The sequence below is a fragment of the Suncus etruscus genome, chromosome X (assembly GCF_024139225.1).
Source record: "Suncus etruscus isolate mSunEtr1 chromosome X, mSunEtr1.pri.cur, whole genome shotgun sequence".
Taxonomy (NCBI): domain Eukaryota; kingdom Metazoa; phylum Chordata; class Mammalia; order Eulipotyphla; family Soricidae; genus Suncus; species Suncus etruscus.
In genome coordinates, this window is record NC_064868.1 from 18,821,269 (window position 1) to 18,845,071 (window position 23,803).

Consider the following 23,803-nt stretch of genomic DNA (forward strand, 5'->3'; position numbering starts at 1 on the left):
CTCAGGCTATTTCCGAGAAAGGACCATTTCAGCGCGGCGGCTGTGCCAGGTTACTCGGGGCTCCAGAGAGAGCTGTGGCGCAGGAAGTCTGGTTTTCGAGGAGCTTTCAAGGAAAAGTTGGTCACCAAGCTCCTGTTCGTTCCGGAGGAGAGCAAATAGTCAAGACCTTTCTTTCCGATTTCTCCAGACTTTCGAACTTGAGGCGGGAGGGTGGCGGGTGGAAATCGGGGCACTTTAGTCCCACAGATCACGTCGAGAAAAAGAACTTAAAACTTGTGACTTGTAACTTCAAGCAACTTCAAGCAGTTAGTTTCCCTTTGGGGGCGAGGGGATGGGACGAGGGCGGCGGCAAGTCTTTGTGCAAAAGATGGGCGTGGAAGGATCGCTGGCCAGCTCAGAGGCAGAAGCCAGAGATCCCACCCCCACCCCCGGGAAGGGCCGCCTTCCGCCTAGTGGCGCTTCCCGCCCGGTCCCGGCCCCCTCAAGGCGCAGGCGCGAACACGGTCCCAGGGGCGAGGGCAGGCGAGGAGGGGCGGAGCGGGTCTCGCGAGGCCGCGCCCCTGATCGCGTGGGTGTCCAGCGCCCTGTTGTCCGGGCTGGACGGCGGGAGAAAGCGCTCCGACGGAAAGCTGTGTCTCCACCACGGCTGTCTCCAAGGTCATGGCAGTTCCTCCACCACCGTCTGGGACTGAGGTTTCTTTGCACCGAAAACTCCTGCTGCTACTGCCGCTCCTTCTACTCCTGCTCCAGGTGGAGGCGCAGAAAGTCTGGGCGGCAGAGGAAAGTCCCCGAGCCCGCGAAAAGGCGTGCCACTTCTACGCGGGTGGACATGTGTACCCCGGGGAGGCGTCCCTTCTTTCGGCCTCCGATCACTCCTTGCACCTTAGCAAAGCCAAGAGTAGGTGGTGGGCGGTTAAGAAAAGGGGGTGGAGGGGGTGGATCGGCGGGAGTTGGGGAGGGATGGCAGACACGTGGATCCTGATCTCTGACTCCTGGACTCCTGGGGGGGGAAAGGGGGAGCCTGGTTTGGGCGGCGCCTCCCGGGCTTTTCTCCGTCTCTGGGCGGCCTCTGTTCTCTTCTAGGATGTGGGGGGCTGGGGAATGGGGTTTAGCTATGAAGAAAGGGATGGTTTCCACTGATCGGATATTTTTAAGAAGCAGTGGTTACCCCCCAAGACCGCAAATTGAGCGGGGGGAGGGTGGCTCTTGTCTGGGGCTTGCAGGCATCGAGGATATTGTGCAAACGAACACTTCCTCAAACATCGCAAAGTACCTGCAGCACATCACGTCTGTTTCCAAGTCCTATTTCTGGAAACATACATTGATCAATTGAGTAATGATTCACAGAAAGTTGGATTACACGGGAAGATGGCTAAACAAAAGTTTGCGTATGCAAACTTGCTGAAGGGGGAATCTCTTAATAATTCCTTAAAAAAATGATTCCCCAAGTGTTTTCTCCAATCCTTGTAGGGGATTCTTGTGTTTCTCAGAAATGACAGGCTTGTTACTGGGTGTGCTGGCGGTTTTTTGTAAGACAACGGGGAAAAAAAAAAGATTGGATTTGGGTTGATGATAAACCTAGTGGCAAATTTGTGTCCTGCCAATGTGGCTTTTGGTTATTTGGTTATCTGTACAGTGTACACAGCTGACAGCCAGTTTCAGAAAGAACACGTCACACTAAGTAGATCTGAGAAAGTTGTGGCCTGCTGCATCTGGATATTGAAATTAGCCAAAAAGTAGACTGGGAGGACAAAGACAGCTTCTTGCTTTAAGTTAGCAGCGTTTTCTTTTTTCTTTCTCTTCTTTTCTTTTCTTTTCTTTTCTTTTCTTCTGGTTTTTTTTTTTTGGGGGGGGGTCACACCCGGCGGCACTCAGGGGTTACTCCTGGCTCCACACTCAGAAATCGCTCCTGGCAGGCCCAGGGGACCATATGGGATGCCTAGACTCAATCACTGTCCTGCATGCAAGGCCTTACCTCCATGCTATCTCTCCGTCCCCAGTTAGCGTTTTCAAAACAACATATTATTTGGTATTCTGTAGATGTGTTTGGTTTCTGTTCTTCAGTTACAACATGCTCTGGGCCTGTGTTCAGAAAAGTAATGCTTCACAATTATGAAGTGTTAAATGGGAGAGATATTGTTTGGCTTAGGATGGTGGAAGTGATGAATGAGAAAAAAATTTGCCTCCTTAAACATTTGAAGTTCTGACTACTGAAAATTAACGACTTTGATTTTTTTTTGCACTTTTAGAGTATTTCCAAGCCTGGTTAGTTTTACTTCCCTGGAAAGACAGCTTGAAATATATATATTATATATATAACATATAATATATATAACATATATATATATATGTTTAATGCTTTACACTTTTTTCTGATAAATCAGGTCATGGAAAAAATTTAGATAATTTATTATCACCAGACTATTAAAATTGTAGGTGTTTATAGATTTTTTGTCACTTGTAGGCTGATCACGAACTAAAGATACAATGATTTGGGGGGGCGGTCACACCCAGCAGCGTTCAGGGGTTACTCCTGGCTCCACGCTCAGAAATTGCTACTTGCAGGCTCAGGAGACCATATGGGATGTCAGGATTCGAACCAATGACCTGCATGATACAATGATTTTTTAAATGTCATAAAATGCTGGGACTGGAGAGATAGCACTGCAGGTAAGGCACTTGCCTTGGCTCACAGCTGGCCAGGGCTCGAAATCCTGATCACCTAAGCACTGCCAAGAGTGATTTCTGAGTGCAGAGGCAGGAGTGACCCAAAAAACAGAAGTCATAATATGGAATATTAAAGATTCATTTGGCCATACTTTCAAATAATTCCTAGCAATTAGAACAACTGTCACTAATTTCCCATTTCTCTTTAAAATGGTATGTTGTGGGAAATGATTCAAATATTTTAAAAACATGAAAGACATCAAAATGTTAACTGGGGGTCTGAATGATAGAATAGTGGGTAGGGTAGCTTTGCACATGGCCTACCTGGGTTCAATCCCCGGCATTTCATATGGTCCCCAAATCTGCCAGGAGTAACCCTGAGAACCACCTGGTGTGGCCCCAAAACCAAAAAAAAAGCCTGTTAATTGTAGTGAACATGGTGGGGATTGGGGCTATGTTACGAGAAAAGGGGATTTATATTGTACGACTACTAGCTTGGATTTACTAGAATCATTAGTCTCTTTAGGTAAGTTTTGTTTTTTGAAGATGGAAGAGGGATTGCTTTTGAGAATTCCATTTATAGATCTTAGCAAAGTAGTGGCATTTTTTGCTCTATAAACTTTTCATTTCAATCCATTTTTTTTCTTAATGTTACCCTATTTTTCTGCTGTTTTTTAAAACATTTTTTCAAGGCTAAACAAAATCCTAGTAGGGGCAAAAATAACATTTAACACTGCAGTTCTTAAATCCCAAACTTCCTAAATCAACATTTTCAAAAGAAAACGTAGTTTCCAAATTTATCTATCACAGTATGCAACAATCATTAAGGAGTGTCATTCAATTATAACTTCAGATTTGAGTACAGATACTCCTTGCTTAACGACCTACCTGTTTAGCGACCACTCGCACTTCCGACCATCTCTTCACCGTTATTTTATTTTATTTTTAATATCCTTTTTCATCTTGTACACTCTACAGTACAGTACTATGGCTTTTGGTGCTTTATGTTCTGTAATGCATTGCAGTTCTGTGTGTAAATTACACAACCTATGCAAATTAAAACAAGTGGAAGTTTTGAGTTTGAGCTTGCTCGCTATTTTACTTATTCAGAATACTGTATTGTCAAGTAGTATGCATATCCTGTACTACTGTATACAGTGCATGCATTTTCTCACTTAACGACCAATTCGCTTAACGGAACTTGGTCGTTAAGCGAGGAGTATCTGTATCACTTTTATTATAAAAGCCATATATGTCCAATGCCATATGAGGTAGATGGCTCAAGATAACAATCATATCTTGTATATTAATTTTAGAGAAATTCATAATGGTTCGTATCTATTTTGCAAAACACTGGTATTTTGTAAGATACTGTATGTAGCCAAAAATACTGGCAATTATAAAAATATAATAAATGCCAAGTATTATAAATTTTACTTTCTAGGAACCTTAGTCAATTTAAAAGCAATTACCACTGTCTTAAATATATGTGATGGTCTGAAAGTTAAAAATGATTCCTGAATACAGTAACAACAGATTAAGGCATATTATTTTCAAACTACTGACTAGAATTAGAGTATGCCCTTGTAAGAGAGCTACAGATACTATTCACATTCTATCAGTTCATTTGAAACCAATTCAGAGGAGTTCTTTTTTTTTTTCCAAAAACTCTAGGGAAAAAATCCCACGTCTGAGATTTTTTTAATTCTGGCTTCACAACATCTTTGCATATGTCTTACTCCTTGAGTGTGGTCTCTCTGCAATAGATCCTCTGTATTTATGTGAGAAATGGGACAAGCATTTCAATTAGTGCCTATGAAAGACTGCCATTTGAGAAAAGAACGCCTATCTGAACTGTGTACAAAGTTGACTAACTTAGAAAGCTAGAGTGAACTACACAGTAGGGCTACTGTCAGGGTGGTATATAGAGGGTTATCAAGGATGAAGGGGAAGTAAAATGTCTTTGTTTTCTCTAAAATTTAACATTCTATTAAGAACCTGGAATCACACTAGGTTTAACATTACTTGTTTGTATCAATCTGAATATATATATATCAATCAAATTGTGGTCATTGCATGTACCCTGATGCATCTACATTCATACTATCTTTAGTAGTTTTATTTCTTTATGACCATACCCAGTGGTACTCAGGAGACCATGGTGCCTGGTATTGAACCTAGGCCTCCTGCATAAAAAGCATGTAATTGGCAGCTGAACTAATTCTTCAGATCCACTTGAGTACTTTTATGTTACTGCTAGATCTTAGTTTGGTTTGGGGGCCACACCTTGCTGTGCTTAGGTTCCTCTGAACTTATGGATCAACACTGTTGGTGTGCTTGGGAGACCATATGGGGTGTCCAAAATCAAACACAGGTCAGCCGTGTGCAAGTTAAGTGCCTTATCCACTGTACTAGCTCTCTGGCCACTAGATACTGCAGATTCAAAGTATATTAGAGGACACATTTTTCTATGAATGTTTATTTTTTTAATTTTGATCATTATATTTCAATAAAATTAGTTTCCTTTATAACTACATATATTATGTTTTTAACTACATGTATTATGTTTTGTCAGACTCCTAATGAGATCCAGAGAAGCTTTGATCTTTAATGATATCTATCCCATCCCACCAAATTTCTCAAAGTTAAAACAGCATGTATTTTCTGTCTTAGTTTCCAAGCCAGCACCCTACTGGGAAGGAACAGCTGTAATAAACGGAGAGTTTAAGGAGCTGAAGTTGAATGATTATTTTGGGAAGTACCTGGTTTTTTTCTTCTATCCACTTGATTTGTAAGTAATACAAAAAAACTGAACAGTTATTAAAAAAAACCTGTGCATGTCACTCATTCTTCAATTACATCAAATAGTTGGACATTGTTTTTATCTCTGGTTTTTAAAAAGCGAGCTGAGATAAAGGACTTTTGCCCTGAATGTTTCAGAATCATAATTCATTGACCTCAGCATATAAGCTTAAGCTTGTATTGCCATAATGTAATCATTAAGGAAAAGCTACAAATCCTTTCATTAAGCTTTGCCTATTAAGACAAGGAAATAGGGGCTGGTGAGGTGGCGCGCTAGAGGTAAGGTGTCTGCCTTGCAAGTGCTAGCCAAGGAAGGACCACAATTCAATCCCCCTGCATCCCATATGGTCCCCCTCAAGCCAGGGGCGATTTCTGAGCACTTAGCCAGGAGTAACCCCTGAGCATCAAACGGGTGTGGCCCCCAAAATACAAACAAAAAAGACAAGGAAATAAACTGATGTTATTAAGAAAACATTCATGGGAGCAGAGCAATAGTACAGCAGGTAGTGTTCTTGCCTTGCAGCCATAGCAAGTTTGATCCCTAGCACCCACATGGTGATCCCTGAGCACAAAACCAGGATTAAATCTTTACTACCAGATGTGGGCCAAAAACAAAAAGAAAACATTCAATAGTAAGACATACCACATATAGGTTTAATATATATCTATTCGTGAGAAAATTAAGAGTCCTTTTTTCTAGTAATGTTCTTTAAGTTTGGTTTTACTACTTTTTTAAATAATATTTTATTTAAGCACCTTTGTTACAAACATGATTGTGGTTGGGACAGCCCCCCATCACCAGTGCAACATTCCCACCACCAATGTCCCAAATATCCCTCCTCCTTTACTACTTTTATTCTTTGCTGCATTTGCTGATTTCCTCTAACTTGAATTTTCCTAAAATAATGGATATGCTTAAAAAATACATATGAATAAAACTCACCAATGCTATAGGGCCTTTTTCACTAATTTTAACTGTATCAGTCACCATATTAGAAAATAATCCAAAAATTGATTCAAAATACTGTCAGATTTTGTCATATCAGAATTTTTAATGTTTTCTAAATTTCATGAAAGTGAAGACATACCTAAAGGAGAGTTGTTCTAACATTTCAATTATTTCTAGTTGGAAAAAATTTTAGTCACAAAAAGTATAACAGATTCTTTTATCATTGACATTAAGATCCTTTTTTCATGAGAACTAACCTAGAATGATGTAGATAAAATTTAAGTTGCAGGAAGATATACTTAAGCTCACTTCTATGAGTTTAGGGTTGTCTCTAAGCCTAGGAGTGAGCAAACTTGTATAAATCCAAATAAATAGTTTTATAGTCATATCCATTGCATCTACTCAAAATTTTGCTGTTGTGTTATGAAAACAATCACAAACCATACAAAACAAAAGGTAGTATTGTGTTCCACTGAAAGTTCAGTTACAAAAATAAAGAAGTATATTCGTTCTATGGAATGAAGTTTTCTGCCCCATCCAAAAATCCAAATTAAAAGGAATCTCAATGGCAATGACAGGCAATTTGTACCTTTTGGAAAATATTTTTAAAATGTAGTCTAGCTTTGGTTCTAGGGACTCTAGGTAGTCTACCACATGAACAGTTAAAACATTTGAAAAGCCAAGATTGGGCTATGGTAGGATCTTGCTATTCTCACAGTCAAAATATTTAGACTTTCTTTGTTTTAAGTTAATATTGTCAGTACACACCAGCAGAGCCTGCTGATTTATATAGTAAAAATGTTCAGACCTCATGAAAAATAGGTACTTTCTCTCAAGCACTTCCCACCTGTGGCCATTCAGAAACTTAAGAGCTAAATTCAGCTTTGGTATGGTTTAGTTTGGTTTGGTTTTGGTTTAGGGGCATACATGGTGGTACTCAGGGCTTACTCCTGGCTCTATACTTAGAGATCACTTCTGGCAGGCTCAGGGATAATATGGGATGCTGGGGATCAAACCTGGGCCAGGTGCATTCAAGGCAAGTGCCTTATCCACTATATTATCATTCTGACCCCAGATCTAAAGCCAATTTTTTTTTTTGGTTTTTGGGTCACACCTGGCAGTGCTCAGGGGTTATTCCTGGCTCCAGGCTCAGAAATTGCTCCTGGCAGGCACAGGGGACCATATGGGGCGCCGGGATTCGAACCGATGACCTCCTGCATGAAAGGCAAACGCCTTACCTCCATGCTATCTCTCCGGCCCCTAAAGCCAATTTTAACTTTAATTTCCTACATACACTTCTTGGAGAGAAGGTTTGCAAACAGTGCTTGAGGTTTGGGGGCCATTTGTAGCAAATCTCAGGTGACTATCCCAAGTAGTTCAGTGCTAGGGCTCTAAAAGCAGAATTGCTTAGGTCTTGTGATCTGAAGCTTACGAGTGCAATTAGCACTGCTGAGAAGCCTAGAAGCCTCTAAGGCTTCACTCAGAGATATTCAAGTGTCCATGAACTCATCCTAACCATTGAGCCATATCCATAATCCCTAAGATGTATTTTCAGTCCCACTATCAAGCTATATTTTATGCCATTGATCAGGGGATACTCCTGGCTCTGTATTCAGAAATTACTCCTGGCCTGTTCAGGGGACCATATGAGGTACCAGGGATTGAACCCAGGTTGGCCATGTGAAAGACAAATGCCCTACCCACTTTATTATCACTCCGTCACCTATTTTTGTTACATTTATTTATATCATTTATTCGTTGAATTTTTGTCCAAAATACTTGTTATATCCAAGTCATCCTAATTAACATAATAATCATGAAAATTACTACAGCTAAAGCATCCAAAGTTATAGTTCTTCGCTGAACTTAATTTGTTTTTACTCTACCACATTTGAATGAGAACATATAGTGTTTGTCTCTCTTCATCTGGCTTATTTCTATTCAGAATACTTTCAAAGTCCACCAAAGGTTGTTAAGATACATATATTTAATATCACTTCTCTACACATGTATCTATTATGTAAATCTACATATATTTTGTTATCTTACTACCTTATATTCTCATATTTTCTATTTCACTTTTTAAAATATTTATTGGAACTCACTACATTGGCTTTAAAGAATCCATAATAAGGTTTTGAATATATTATCCTGATTAAAAAAGAAGATACCAGGGGTAGATTCCCTGGGATAATAGGTAGAAAAGGAAAAGGATGAGAGAGCATTTCAAATCTCAAAAGAGACATAAATGCATCATAATATTAGTATAGGATTTTTTTAATGGTGAAATAATGTAAACATTGTATAGATCCTTTGAAATATATGAAACACTATATTTATATGTCAACACTGGAATGGGGAGAGGAACAGAGAAAAGGAAACAGTAGCAGAGTCAGCGAAAGGGAACAGGAGCAGGAAGTCCAACAACAGTTTCTCCAGCAATTCTGCAGTCACCATCCAACAGGAGCAATCTGGTAGGGGGCAGCAGATGAGGGCTCTAGCACTTTGGGTCTGTTTTATGTACACCCTGGGCCAACTGCCCTCCAGAGGCAGTTACAAGGGGTGGGCATCTGGTAATTGACATCTTCACCATTAAGAGACAGTAAGCTGCTTATAGCCTTCTGGCTGACCAGGGGCCATCAAAGTTTTTGCTTCCTTATACTTATTAGTAATAGGGGAATTTTATAAAGAAGGTTGATCCACTGGTTGACAGTGGATCCATTAAATTCTGAAAATAAAGTTTATTTGGGAGATACTTAGAATCACAATATGATTTAACTACATTTATTCAAATAAAACTTTTAGTGTAGTCCTATCTTAGTTGTTCATATATACAATTGTTTTTCATATGCATTGTTATTCTTTGAAGATGTAAAAACTAAAGCATTTTAAACTATTTTGAGAGTGCTTAACCTTTTGATTTCCTTTCAGCACTTTTGTGTGTCCCACTGAAATCATCGCCTTTAGTGACAGAATTGAAGAATTCAGATCTATAAATACAGAAGTGGTTGCATGTTCCGTTGATTCACAGTTTACTCATTTGGCCTGGTTAGTATCTCATACTTAACACTTGTAAAGTAAAAAAAGTTATTTAGTCTTAAATTCTGGGTATAGAACTCTTAACATGATAGAATATAGTAATGTATCAATTTAAGAATGGATTTATCTAGAACCTGCTTAGTTCAAGTAAATTAATGGTAAAAATATTTCATGATTTTATAGAATATTTCAATATGAAAGGCAGATATAAAATGTATCAATAGCAGAATCTACCTAGTTATATAACTTATAATAAATTGGATAAGGTTAAGTGATAGAGAAATTGTAAAATATTGTTTCTCTGTTGCACAGTTATGTCATATTGAGTCAAACCCAAAAATCATATATAAGTACTTTGGTTCATAACCTTCAATGCTCTTGGGGTTTTCTTGACTGACTCTGGGCTTAGGAATGACCTCTGGCAATACTCAATGCACCACATTCAAACCAAGGTCATCTGAGTGCAAGGCAAGCACCTGAACACCTGTACTAATTCTCTGAGCCCTACATTTATAATTACTTTTCCATAAACAGTTTTTTAATTTTTTGTTAATTTTCAGAAATTTACTGAACATGAAAAGACATTCCACCAATTTCTAATAATTACAAATTAAGTGAGTAATGATTTGATTGGCAAAAAAAATTTTTTTTTTTTCGTTTTTGGGCCACACCCTGTGACGCTCAGGGGTTACTCCTGGCTATGCGCTCAGAAGTTGCTCCTGGCTTCTTGGAGGACCATATGGGACGCCGGGGGATCGAACCGCGGTCCGTCCAAGGCTAGCGAAGGCAAGGCAGGCACCTTACCTCCAGCGCCACCGCCCGGCCCCCCAATTGGCAAAAATTTTAAACAGTAAAAAATTATATTGACTATCTATGAAGGTATGAAGAAATTACACTATTATTTACAAAATTGGATATGCATTTCTGGAGAGTAGTTTGTCAACAGGTTTCAAATTTTTAAATGTTGATGGCAGTTTTTTAATAATATCCACAATTTTTCTTTGTTTTTGGGCCACATCCAGTGGAGTTCAGGGGTTACTCCTGGTTCTATGCTCAAAAATCACTCCTGGCAGGTTCTGGAGTCCACGTGGGATGCCGAAGATGGAACCTGGGTTGGCCATGTGCAAAGCAAATGCCTTATCCACTGTATTATCACTCCAGCCCCTGTGTATACTATTTTTGTGCATACTTCAAATGAACCACTGAGGTTCATTTGAAATTATCTTGGATTTAAAATTCAGTATTCAGGGCTGGAAAGATACTTGTAAACAGCTGCCCTGGGTTCAATCTCTGCTAACACATATATACCCCTAGTCCTGCCAGGAATGATCCTTGGATGCAGAGACAGAATTAAGCCCTGAGAACTTCTGGGTGTGCCCCTTAATAAAACCCTCAATATTCACTAACAACAAATTTAAGTTTTCATACATTTATAATTACAGTTACCGAAGCTTAATTTATATAATTTTAAATGCTTTAAATGGAGTTCTGTACTATTTGATTTCCTTGAAACTAAATTTTCAGTCAGAACTTCCCAAGAACCTAAATAATTCCCACAAATTTTATAGATAAGGTATGTATTTACGTTCCTTAAATACATTTGTACATAGTTCAGCTTTTAAGGTGCTTGCCTTGAATGTAGCTGACCTAGATTCGATCTCTGGCACTGCTATTGTCCCCAAACAGAGCCAGGAGTAAACACTGACTGAGCACCACTGGGCATGGTCTAAAAGCAAAACAAAAGAAAGTTTCTTGGTTCTGTTATCCACATAGATAGACAAACATCACTTCTTTCCACCAATACGTCCATGGCCTTGCCCCTCTTATCTTCCATCCCCCTCCTCTTCCCCACTTCAGTTTCTTTTTTCTTTTTTTTGGTTTTTGGGCCACACCCCGTGACGCTCAAGGGTTATTCCTGCCTCTGTACTCAGAAATCGCTTCTGGCTTGGGGGACCATATGGGATGCTGGGGGAGGGGGGGTCGAACCATATAGTCCGTCCTAGACTAGCACTGGCAAGACAGACGCCTTACCCCTTGTGCCACCGCTCCAGCCCCACCACTTCAGTTTCTTATCCTAGCTATGAAGAACTTTGTAAATCATAATGACTAAATTTAAAAATTATTTTAAAAGTTTAAAAACTGATTTAAACACTGTAAAGCTTTCTTTACTACTTATAAGCTGAAGAAATTTTAAATTAGACTTTTTGTTTTTGTTTGGGGCCACTTCCTGTTGGACTCAGGGATTATTCCAGACCCTGATCAGCAATCACCACCAATGGTGCTGGAGAGCCAAACCCGGCTTCATACATGCAAAGCATGTCCTCAGCCCACTGTGCTATTTTGCCAACTCCAGATTAAACAGGTTTTTTGGTTTGTTTGTTTGTTTGGGCCATATCCAGTGACGCTCAGGGGTTACACCTAGCAATGCACTCAGAAATCGCTCCTGGCTTGGTGAACCACAGTCCTTCCTAGGTCAGTCGCGTGCAAGGCAAATGCCCTACTACTGTGCCACCACTCCAGAATGACAATGTGAATCTTATTCTAATAGCCAAAATTCTCTTAAATGTTATTTTTGAACTTTATGAACATAGTTATTATTTCTTACTATAAAAATATGAGAACTGTGGGTTTTGGTTTGCTTCATTTCTCTAGTATTTCTAAAGCTTCATATAACTAAAACACAAATCAGGAAAAAGTGGTATCTCAAATAATTTGGAATTTATTTCCCTAAGTATTTTGGAGATATATTATCAGATGTGTATAGGTTTCATATCAACCAGAAGTTTCTACCTAGATGTCACATGGGGCTGCAGACCATGGATGTATTTCCCTGTCCACAAAGCTGCTCTGTCTCTGCCCTCCCAGTGGGGCACCAACTTGATCCCCTGGTTTCAAGTTATAGATTAATTAAATCCGAAGGCTCTTGCTTCTCAAATTACAAATAATTTCCTTCGTTACTTCTAGTAGACTTTTTCATTTTTATCTCATAATTATGAAAATATCACATAAATGCCTGATCACAATTCTAAGGTTATACTTATGACAGTGAATCTTCTTTGACTCCATTGCTTCCACATGTAAGAAATAATAAGACAGGGCAGGAGTGGGGTTGGAGCAGTGGCGCAAGTGGTAGGGCATTTGCCTTGCATGCACTAACCTAGGGCGGACTGCAGTTTGATCTCCCGGTGTCCCATATGGTACCCCAAACCAGAAGCGATTTCTGAGCGCATAGCCAGGAGTAATCCCTGAGCGTCACAGGGCCCAAAAAGCAAAGTGATAATACAGCAGATATAATATGCATACCTTGCATGCAGCAGACGTGGTTTCAATCCCCAGCACTACGTATGTTTCCCGAGCACTGTCAGGAATGATAATTGAGTGCAGAGCCAGGAGTAAGCAAAAGAGTATGCCTGTAAGTTATAAGGGTGATATGTATCTCCAAAATGATTTTGATTCAGCAGGGATCAGGGGAAACAAGAAGTTATATATTTGTTTTTATTAAAGAATATGTTTACATTCAGTCAATATGTGCATATGCTGAGAAAAATGCTGTTTGGTTATACATCATTTACTTTATTCTGAAAGGTCACTGTTCCACTTGTTACAGGATTAATACACCACGAAAACAAGGAGGACTTGGCCCAATAAGAATTCCACTTCTTTCCGATTTAACCCATCACATCTCCAAGGATTATGGGGTATATCTGGAGGACTCTGGCCACACTCTTCGGTATCTTTCAGTGATTTCACATGATGACAAACTCAAATTTATTTGTAATCCTTGAAATTTAGTTAGAAGATCAAGAAATGTTATTAGATGTATTTGAAAAAATTCTGATGCAATGTATAATGGAGATTGATGAGTATCTGACTTTAATTATGTATCAGACTGATGTGGAAAATAGAGGTCATTATCTTTCCTCAACCCTATCATTTTGAAGATAGACAGATTCATAGAATTCCGTGAACTTAGCCATAGGCAGATACTTGGTTCTTGAAGGAAACAAGTCTTTAACCCAATCTCCTCAACCATCTCCTTCTCTTTTCAAAACTGACCTCAGTAATGGTTTTCCTCAATGCAAGTATCATAGTATTTAACAAACATGTATCTTTGGAGTGGGAAAAACTAAGGAAATTATTTTACCGTACAGATCTCACTGTGTTGCTTGAGTAATAAATGCATATAGAATTCTGGGCCCAGAGAGATAGCACAGCGATGTTTGCCTTGCAAGCAGCCGATCCAGGACCTAAGGTGGTTGGTTCAAATCCCGGTGTCCCATATGGTCCCCTGTGCCTGCCAGGAGCTATTTCTGAGCAGACAGCCAGGAGTAGCCCCTGAGCACCGCCGGGTGTGGCCCAAAAACAAAAACAAAAAAATAAAGTTCTTTGGCTTCTTTGGGGGATTGGGGACCTCTACTCCAGTGGGAACCTACTTCCAGTGTAGTACTTAGGGGTAATTCTGAGCAATGCTTTGTGACCACATGGTGCCAGGAATGAAACCTGAGCCTCCTTTGCATTGTTATTTTATTTACAATGCAGTAAAATTCCAACATAGTATATGACGATTTAACCTTAAATATTACCTTATCGAGCCAGAGTGACAGTACAGTGGATAGAGCAAGTACCTAGAGAACCACAGCTGATCTGGGTTTGAGCTCTGGCATACCCTGAGCCTGCCAGGAGTGATCATTGAGTGCGGAACCAGGAAGAAGTTTTGAGTACCACTGGGTATGGCCTCCCAGTAAAACTTTTATTAATAAATATTACCTTTTTTATAAATAAAAACAATATTCAAACTATTGTTTAGCATGACAGTTCTAAATAATAGTTGATAAGTCTAGATATAGGGGTTTGTTTATGTGTATAGCCAGGTAGATAGGGCGTATGCTACTAATTCTGTTTATTTATGTATCTTCCTGTGTGTGGATAGTAGAGGGATTCATAGTAATGATAAATTCCTTAACTGAAAATAACCTCACCTTTACCTTTTTAGGTTTTTGAACATCACTAACTAGGCAGTGCTCAGGGGTTCTTCCTGGCTCTGTGCTCTGGGGGACCATACGCAGTGCCAGGAGTCAAATTCAAGTGGCCGGATGCAAGGCCACACCTTAACTCCTGTACTATCTCTCTAAGCCATCTACACTATTGTTTTTCAGAGGCCTCTTTATTATTGATGACAAAGGAACTCTAAGACAGATTACTCTGAATGATCTTCCTGTGGGTAGATCGGTGGATGAGACACTACGTTTGGTTCAAGCATTCCAGTACACTGACAAACATGGAGAAGGTACCTTTTCTTTCCAAAGTTGTGAGGAGTTTCACACACAGCAGTGCTAGTGGCTACTCCCAACTCTGTGCTTGATGCTCAAGGGACTATGTACTACCTGGGGTTGAACCTGGGCCTTTCAAATGCAAAGCACTTTACGTCTGTTAAGTTACCTATTTATACTAAAGAATTTTATTTGAAGAACTTATGAGCAGGCAGCCAATATTTTCTTTTTTGCTTAATTATATTTGTGATAAATTGTATTTGGTCTTTAGGTATATATTTTGATGCATTTACATATATTTACATATTACATAAGAAAACTGCATATGCTTACTGACCTAGAAAAATACACTTTCAGAAAAATATTCATGAAAACCTTCTGATTACTATGCTGTTTTGGGAAAAAGAAAAACAAAGATTTACTAGAGAGAACTGAACTGTATTTTTTAAACTGTCTCTTGTCTGTTTTATTGCTTTTAGTGTGCCCTGCTGGTTGGAAGCCTGGTAGTGAAACAGTAAGTTGATGTTTTTTCATTAAGGGGATGGTTGAGATGAGAATAAAAGATACTCTATGGTTAATCTTCCCTTAAAATAGAACTGTGTCTTGTAAAATAAGGTAGACGTAACTAGATCTAAATCTTTTTTTTTTCAATGTTAAGTGCTTTTTTATTTTCCAGCATTGCTTTTCTCATCACAAAACTCTTTTAGTGAATTTACAATTGCTATTTTCAGTTTCACTTTTGCAAGTTTTACTAGAACCATGTAAATGAAAGAATACCTATTCACAATACACTGATTTATATTTTTATACATAAAATATTATAAAGGCTACTTACCATCTTACCCTGAAATTATTTTGATTTTGGGATTTAGGTGTCTTGACTTTAGGTAAACAATAATAGGTAATGAATGTTCTTGTTTTGTTTTGTTTTCTTTTTTTGTTTGTTTTTTGTTTTTTGTTTGTTTGTTTGTTTTTGGGCCACACTCAGTAACACTCAGGGGTTATTCCTGGCTATGTGCTCAGAAATCGCTCCTGGCTTGGGGGACTATATGGGATGCTGGGGGATCGAACCGTGGTCTGTCCTAGGCTAGCGCTGGCAAGGCAGACACCTTACCTCTAGCGCCACCACGCCGGCCCCATGTTCTTGTTTTCTATATTGAGATGTGTAGTTGACAAATTTAATTAAAAAAATAAAGTTGTTGAAGGAACATAGGGAACATTCGGGGTTAAAATGTAAGTATTGCATGCAGCCATCTCTTCCTCAATGCAGCCATGTTGCAGGTTTTCACAGAGTATTACTGAAGGTCCTTAAGTAACCCTGGGTTGAGCTGGTAGTGAAAGACCTTAGCAGCACATCTGCTGTCCTGATTGACTTAAGAATATCTTGAATGCCACTGGGAAGACTCTTAAATAGAGGGTGGTCTTTAAGTATTGGCATGTTTATCCACATATGAAGAAACTTCCCATTATTTACATCATAAATATCCTAAACATAGGTATATCTAAAAGAAATGGTATTGTGTTCTGGTAAGAGAAAGATTATTTAGAATTTAAAATAAGAATTAGTTAAAAGGCAATGCATTTATAAATCAAGAGGGGGATACTAGGAGAAAGAATATAGATAAGAAAGTGAAGTGATATGCATGTTTAGAAAAATTAAATTTCAATGAAAAATTTAGGGACAATGTTATTTCTATATTATTTTATCTATTCATTGCATATCTATACTTTTCTAATGAATATATGTCTATAGATTTCACACAACTATTTAAATGTCTATTAAATATCTTCCAGTTGTTATTCTAGTACTAAGAGATTTTATTTATCTTCTTCAGCCTCCTTCCCTTTTTTCCTCTTATCTTTCCTTTCCTTTAATCTTTACTCATCTTACACTTTAATTTCTCTTACTTTCTAGCTCTATATACCTGAATTATCATTTAAGGTAGTGTGGATATTAATCATGTCTATATACACCAATATTATTTCTTTGAACTTATTCTTAAACTAGCATCATTTTTAAAAGTTAGTTATTACTAAAATTTTTAAACATTCTGATAATCTACTTCTTTATTTATATTCTTCTTTTTTTTTAATTTTTCTTTATTTAAACACCGTGATTACAAACATGATTATAGTTGTATGATTACAGTCATGTAAAGAGCACCCCCCTTCACCGGTGCAACATTCCCACCACCAATTTCCCAGATCTCCCTCCTCCCCACTAGATCTAAATCTTAAGAGTAACAGCATTCCTTGGACTGTAAGGAGAGTAACAGATTGAGGATATATGGTATTTAATGCTGTGAATTTTAATGCTAAGTATCCATAGAAACACACTATAGAAAAGGACTGTAGTTGGGCCCGGAGAGAGAGCACAGCGGTGTTTGCCTTGCAAGCAGGCGATCCAGGACCAAAGGTGGTTGGTTCGAATCCCAGTGTCCTATATGGTCCCCCGTGCCTGCCAGGAGCTATTTCTGAGCAGACAGCCAGGAGTAATCCCTGAGCACCTCCGGTGTGGCCCAAAAACCAAAAAAAAAGAAAAGAAAAGAAAAGAAAGAAAGAAAGGAAGAAAGGAAGGAAGGGAGGGAGGGAGGGGAGGGAGGGAGGGGAGGGAGGGAGGGAGGGAGGAAGGAAGGAAGGAAGGAAGGAAGGAAGGAAGGAAGGAAGGAAGGAAGGAAGGAAGGAAGGAAGGAAGGAAGGAAGGAAGGAAGGAAGGAAGGAAGGAAGGAAGGAAGGAAGGACTGTGGTTGTAGCTCAAGTGGCAGAGCAAATGCCTTACATGTGTAAAGCCCTGAGTTTGATTCCTGGCACTACATATGCCTATGAGAACTGCTGAGCACTGCTAGGTATGGCTCCCCCAGATTAACCAAGAGAAATAAGAAACAGTATAGTTTGGTGAAACACACAGGAATCTTTGAAATCATATAGTGAATTTCTTCTATATAGTATATATCACTATATATATGATTATTAAAAAACAAAAAAAGTTTACAATGTGTAGTAAAAGCTTTAAAGAAAAATCTGGGGGCCGGTGAGGTGGCGCTAGAGGTAAAGTGTCTGCCTTGCAAGCGCTAGCCAAGGAAGGACCATGGTTCGATCCCCCAGCGTCCCATATGGTCCCCCCAAGCCAGGGGCAATTTCTGAGCGCTTCACCAGGATAACTCCTGAGCATCAAATGGGTGTGGCTGAAAAAAAAAGCAAAAAAAAAAAAAGCAAAATCTGGATTAATTAATATTGATGCTCTCTGTCAATATATTATATTAATGATATTAATTTATGTATTTTATAATCTATCCTAGTTGTCATTTTTCTTTGTTTTGGGGTCATATCAAGCAGTGGTCAAGTGTTATTCCTGGCTCTGCACTCAGGAATTACTCCTGGTGGTGCTTAGGAGCTGGGGGTTGAACCCAGACTACCCTCATGTAAGGAAAATGCCCTATCTGCTGTACTATTTATTACTCCTGCCCCTAAAGATCTACTTTTTTTGGCTTTTGGGTCATATTCAGTGGCACTCAGGGTTTACCTCTGGCTCTGCGCTCAGAAATCAGAAATCAATCCTTGCAGGCTCCAAGTACCATATGGGATGCTGAGGACTGAACCCAGGTCAGCTGTATGCAAGACAAATGGCCTACCGCTGTACTATTACTCTGGCCCAAAAATACACTTTTTTTAATTTTTGCACCACAACCAGTGGTATTCATGACTTACTCCTGGCGGGCTCGAGAGATCATGGTATCCTGGGGATTTAACAAGCCCAGGTTGGCCACATACATGGAATGTATGTAGTGAGCACTACTATCACTCTGGCCCTTTGAGATTTACTCTTTTATTTTTTTTTTTCTGGTTTTTGGGCCACACCCGTTTGACGCTCAGGGGTTACTCCTGGCTATGTGCTCAGAAATCGCCCCTGGCTTGGGGGGACCATATGGGACACCAGGGGATCGAACCGCGGTCCTTCCTTGGCTAGCGCTTGCAAGGCAGACACCTTACCTCCAGCGCCACCTACCCGGCCCCGAGATTTACTCTTAACAGCAAATATAACATACATAATATAGTGCATTAGATCTACAGAACTTGCTTACTTTATAACTGGAGGTTTGTGTCCTATGCCCAATATCTCATTTTCCCTACCTGCACCCGCTGGTAATCACCATTTTACTCTGCATTTCTATGGATATTCTTTTTTCTTGTCTGGCAGTGCTCAGAGATTACTCTTGGCTCTGTGCTTAGGAATCACTCCTGGCAGTGTTGGGGGTCAGCTGCATATAGGCCTTAACCCCTTGTACTAGCTCTCCATCTCTCTATGGTGTTCTCTCAATAGAAATGTATTCAACACCTCTTGTAAAACAATTATTCCAACAATAGTAAGATAGTATTTATCAGTGAATTGCATGGTCGAAGTCCCTACCCTCAGAGTTACATTCTAATCTTAGATTGTGGCAGATGCCTTTAGAAACAAGTTGATAGGGATAGGAAGGGACAAGTGTCATATCCCATTTTATGGGAAAATGTGGTTAGTATGCATTTCTAAAGTGACATTTGAGTGAAACTGAAATTTGAAACTAAAAGATTCAATGAAACCAAGTGGAAAGAGCCAGTCATTTTAAAGTGCAGCATTGGTGGTGGGAAGGGGGTGTTCTTTTTTTTTATAACTGAAACCCAACTACAAACATGGTGTTTAAATAAAGATATTATTAAAAAAATCTTGGACATTCATTTGAGTCAACAAGGTGCTCAAAAGAAGAATAGGAACTGGATCCAAGAAAAAATGATAAAGTGCAGCACAGAAGAAAAGTAAAGACAGAGGCTAAGCATTTATATTCAAGGAAAACAAACAAGGGATAAGTGGCAGGAAGAAAGGAAGCTATACGGCTGGTAGTAGGAACACCAGTGTCTCCTGGCATGGAGCATTAGTGTGATGAACTGACACAGTAAGAGCAGCATCTAGTGTGGAGTAGGTTGAGGATGTGAGGGGGAAAAGAAGGAAAAGGAGGCAAAATATACAAAATTTATTTAAGTAATACAGCATTCTTGATTAGAAATTTTACCACAATGAGAGGAGGGAAGTTAGGACAGGAAAGGAACACTATGACAATGATAGTGGGAAGTGATTACTTTGGACAAGAACTGGGTATTGAAAGGAGGTAAAGTGATATACATGATAATCCTTTTAGTTATAGTATTGCAAACCACAGTACCTGAAAAGAAAAAAGGGGGAAGAAAGAAAGGGAGAAAATTGTCTACCATAGAGACAGTCTGGGATCAAAAGTCATTTTGTTTGGGTTGAAGAAAAGGCACCTGCAGGTAAGGTACCTTTCATGTGGCTGACTTAGGTATAATCTATGGCACCAAATATGGTCTGCAAGCCCACCAGTACCAATCCTTGCGCACAGAGCCAACAGTAAGCCATGAGCAAAACCAGGTATAGCTCCCAAACCAAAGAAATAATAATTTTGCTATGTTTCTTGGTAGATGATGATTTTTCATCTCTATCACTATCATTTCTCTCCTGGATGACATAGACCCCTGATTTGTCTCCTTTACCTCAGTTCCCCCTCTTCCCAATCAATGTACTTTCTCAAACAGAACCTTGAGTATACAGAGAATCATTCTGACACCCCTCCTCTCTTTTCTCTTTGTCTCTCTGCCTCTCTTTTACTTCTCTCTCATTTTCTTCTTTTCCTCTCACTTGCACTGTGCTGTCACCAAATTACATGATTCATCTTTCCCCAAAATAAGTCCTGCATACTTTTTTTGCCTTTATCTTTCTATACTAGTCTGGCATACCTGTCCCCTTCTCTAAATTCTCTTCATCTTCCAAAACAAACTTAAATGTCCCCCTCACTCAGAAATTTTCCCTTCCTAATGGCATCTCAGATTCCATTGCATCAAACACAGTTGTATGCATGTACATCTTTCCTTTGTACTGGTATGAGTTGCAATGCTGTGGAATTTGATCCTTAGCTTTGTATATCTCCCACTGTCTAGTGCATTGTTGGCACATGGCAGTTATTCCTTAGGTATTTGCAAATTGAAATCATAAATTGGTAAAGATAATATTCCTTCAAGTGATACCTGAAAAATTAGATTATATTTATATTACACTAAAGAAATATTCTTAAGCAATTATAGAGCAATCGGGCTGATTTCACTAATTTCTTTTTAATAAAAGAATAAATTCTGCCCATAACAAATAGCATAATTTATAATGAGTTTAAGTTGAAAATTAAAAGTAAAAGCCTAGAAAGTTTTTATGTCCCTAGAGTCAACATTTCTTTCACAGTTCATTCACTTGTTATTGAAAGTATATCTCTTCATATGCATTTGCATGCACTCCTCCTTTTTAGCCATTGACACATGATCTTTTCATCAGATAATTTTAAAAACACATTCACATCTGTAGCATGCTCTCTTAATATGTTTGATTTAATTAGATCAAACCTGATGATGTCATGAAAGCTTGGTGGTCAAGAGAAGAGCTGTAAGTAAATTTTGGGGTACTTGAGTACAGATGTTAATTTCTTAACAAGTTACTTTGTAGTTTCTCTGTTTGTTTTTATATTTTTGGACACACCCAATGGTGCTCAGGGGCTACTCCTGACTGTACTCAAGGACCCATATATGGTGCCAGGGACCTAAACCCCTCCCTCAGCCTTATCCCCTGTACTATATCTGTGACACCTTATTTGCCATTTGGGGGTACCTAATATTTGTAGGACAATTCTCATTTTTCTAAATTTGGTATAAAAAATCTTTATTCACTTCAGTTAAGATTCATGCAATTAATGTCCAACATAATGATGTACTTTGTTTTTTAAAATGTATGATTCATTGGTTTTTGTTTTTTTACAGATAATCCCAGATCCATCTGGAAAACTGAAGTATTTTGATAAACTCAATGAAAATACTTCCTCAGATTTCAATGCTTGAAATTTCTCAATAAACAAATTCACTGTTTCAGTTCCACACTATTACAGTGATTTCTTGGACAATATAAAAACATTTCACAGCCCAGAGGTGTTTAAGATTGACAAAAATTGGCAGTTTCTATCATTCACAATTAGAAATTACATATAGAATAACTAGTGACAATAAAATATTTCTTGTGCCTGTCAAAGTGGCAGGCAGGGGTTGGAGGGTGGGAGATGATGGAGTATGGGAGCACTGGTAATGGGAGTTGACACTAGTGGTTGGATTGGTGTTGAAATATTATATACTAAAACTGTCAATAACTTTGTAAATAATGGTTCTTTAAAAATTTTTGAAGCAAAAAGAAAGAATATTTTTGAAGTACCTGGTAGATAGCAGGCATTGTATTAAGCATATAAGGTCTGTTGTTTCATTAAATCTTTACAGCAATATTTTTAGTTTTCCTGTCTGTTTTTGTTTGGGAACCATACTGGCAGCCCTCAGGGCTTAATCTTGGCTTTGCACTCAGGGATCACTCCTAGCATGCTGAGGAGACTGGGAGATTATCCCCTTAACAATAACCCAATCCTAAATTCAGTATAGTCCCTGGGTAAAACTCTGTAGGTCTTAGAATACAAATAGGCAGCAAAAAGTACACCCAAAAAAGAACAGAATTAAAAGCTTAGGCTGTTTGGATCAAACAGCAGTGCCCAGAACTTACTCTTGGTTCTACATTTGAAAATTAACCCTAGTGGTGCCCAGAGGCCATATAAGTTGCTGGGAAAATGAACCCGGGCCAGGCTTGTGTAAGGCAAGTGCCCTACCCACTGCACTATCATTCTAGCCCCATAAGTTAAGGGTCTTAAATATAGAGGGCAACTTAGACAAAAATAGAATAGGAAAGTTGTCACAACTTTTTACTTTAATGATGCCTGCTTATTAGGTATGTGAAATATCTAGCCTTCATGTACATAATGAATGTAGTGCTTACTATCCTTTATGTCTCTGTCAACTTAAAAAATGGTTCAGCTGGGGCCGGAGAGATAGCACAGTGGCGTTTGCCTTGCAAGCAGCCGACCCAGGACCTAAGGTGGTTGGTTCAAATCCCGGTGTCCCATATGGTCCCCCGTGCCTGACAGGAGCTATTTCTAAGCAGATAGCCAGGAGTAACCCCTGAACACAGCCGGGTGTGGCCCAAAAACCAAAAAAAAAAATGGTTCAGCTATTGGGAGCCGTGGTGGAGGAGTGATATTATATTGAATAAACAGCCAGCCTATGATGAGCTCACTGAGCTCACTCAGGTGAACCTAAGCTTGAGCATTCCGTGGGTGTTTATCTTCTTTTGTATATGTCTCATTCTCTGCAACTGACTGACTCCCACTAGAAGGAAGTTGGAGGTGCCAATCTGATTGACTTTTGATGAAGGTCATAAAGGGTACTGGGGATTGAACCCTGTCGACCACATGCAAGGCAAGTACACTATCTGTTGTACTATCTCTCCTGTCCCCAGTTTATTTTAAGATGTGGAAGAGCCTCAAGATCAAATAAATTAGTTAAGGAGCAGTATACTACCACAGCTATCAAGTAGAGGTAGAGTCAGACTTTTGAACCCCAAAATTGATCATTCTTCTTCTGATCTTTTCTTACTTTATGAAAGCTCACTTCTTCACCCTCAATTCACTTTTGAGGGTGAAGAACAAAAGTGTTGAGCAGTCACCTTCCATGGTATCTGTCAGACAACCAAACTCCAGAACTATATATAACAGCACTTTGAGAATCCCCTTTTCTTTAGTTTCCTGTTCTTAATTTGTTCAAAATTTTTAAGTACTTCAAGCCAGGAAGGTCAGTAGAATTGGAATTACTGGCCTCCTAGCTTAAACATTTCTCATTAATAGTAGGTGATTAATGATGAGTACTTGGATGTGGTGATCCGTGTCCATAAATAGCATTTTAAAAACTACAGCAAACCCATCATACAAAGCTTACCACAATGAGTGGTGAGTGCAGTTAGAGAAATAACTTCAACAACTGTCATGACAATGGTAGTGAATGAAAGAAATAGAATACCTCTCTCAAAAGCAGGCTGGGGTTGGGGGAGGAGGAACATGGGGGACAATGGTGGTGGAAAGGTTGCACTGGTGAAGGAGTGTATTCTTTTTTTAATTAT

The 23,803-nt window shown here is 39.1% G+C and overlaps 1 protein-coding gene across 2 annotated transcripts; it reads left to right on the plus strand.

Moving 5' to 3' along the window:
- The first annotated feature begins 564 nt into the window (after positions 1-564).
- On the plus strand, positions 565-21,693 carry PRDX4 (peroxiredoxin 4). Of its 2 annotated transcripts, XM_049766763.1 has the most exons (8): positions 565-898; positions 5,341-5,458; positions 9,350-9,466; positions 13,065-13,187; positions 14,614-14,744; positions 15,207-15,241; positions 21,162-21,208; positions 21,580-21,693. In XM_049766763.1, the coding sequence occupies exons 1-8, from the start codon at positions 661-663 to the stop codon at positions 21,581-21,583; spliced, it is 813 nt and encodes a 270-aa protein (XP_049622720.1). In that variant the 5' UTR covers positions 565-660; the 3' UTR covers positions 21,584-21,693. The 2 variants fall into 2 exon arrangements, with proteins under 2 accessions (XP_049622720.1, XP_049622719.1); XM_049766762.1 differs by lacking the exon at positions 21,162-21,208.
- Positions 21,694-23,803: the final 2,110 nt, after the last annotated feature.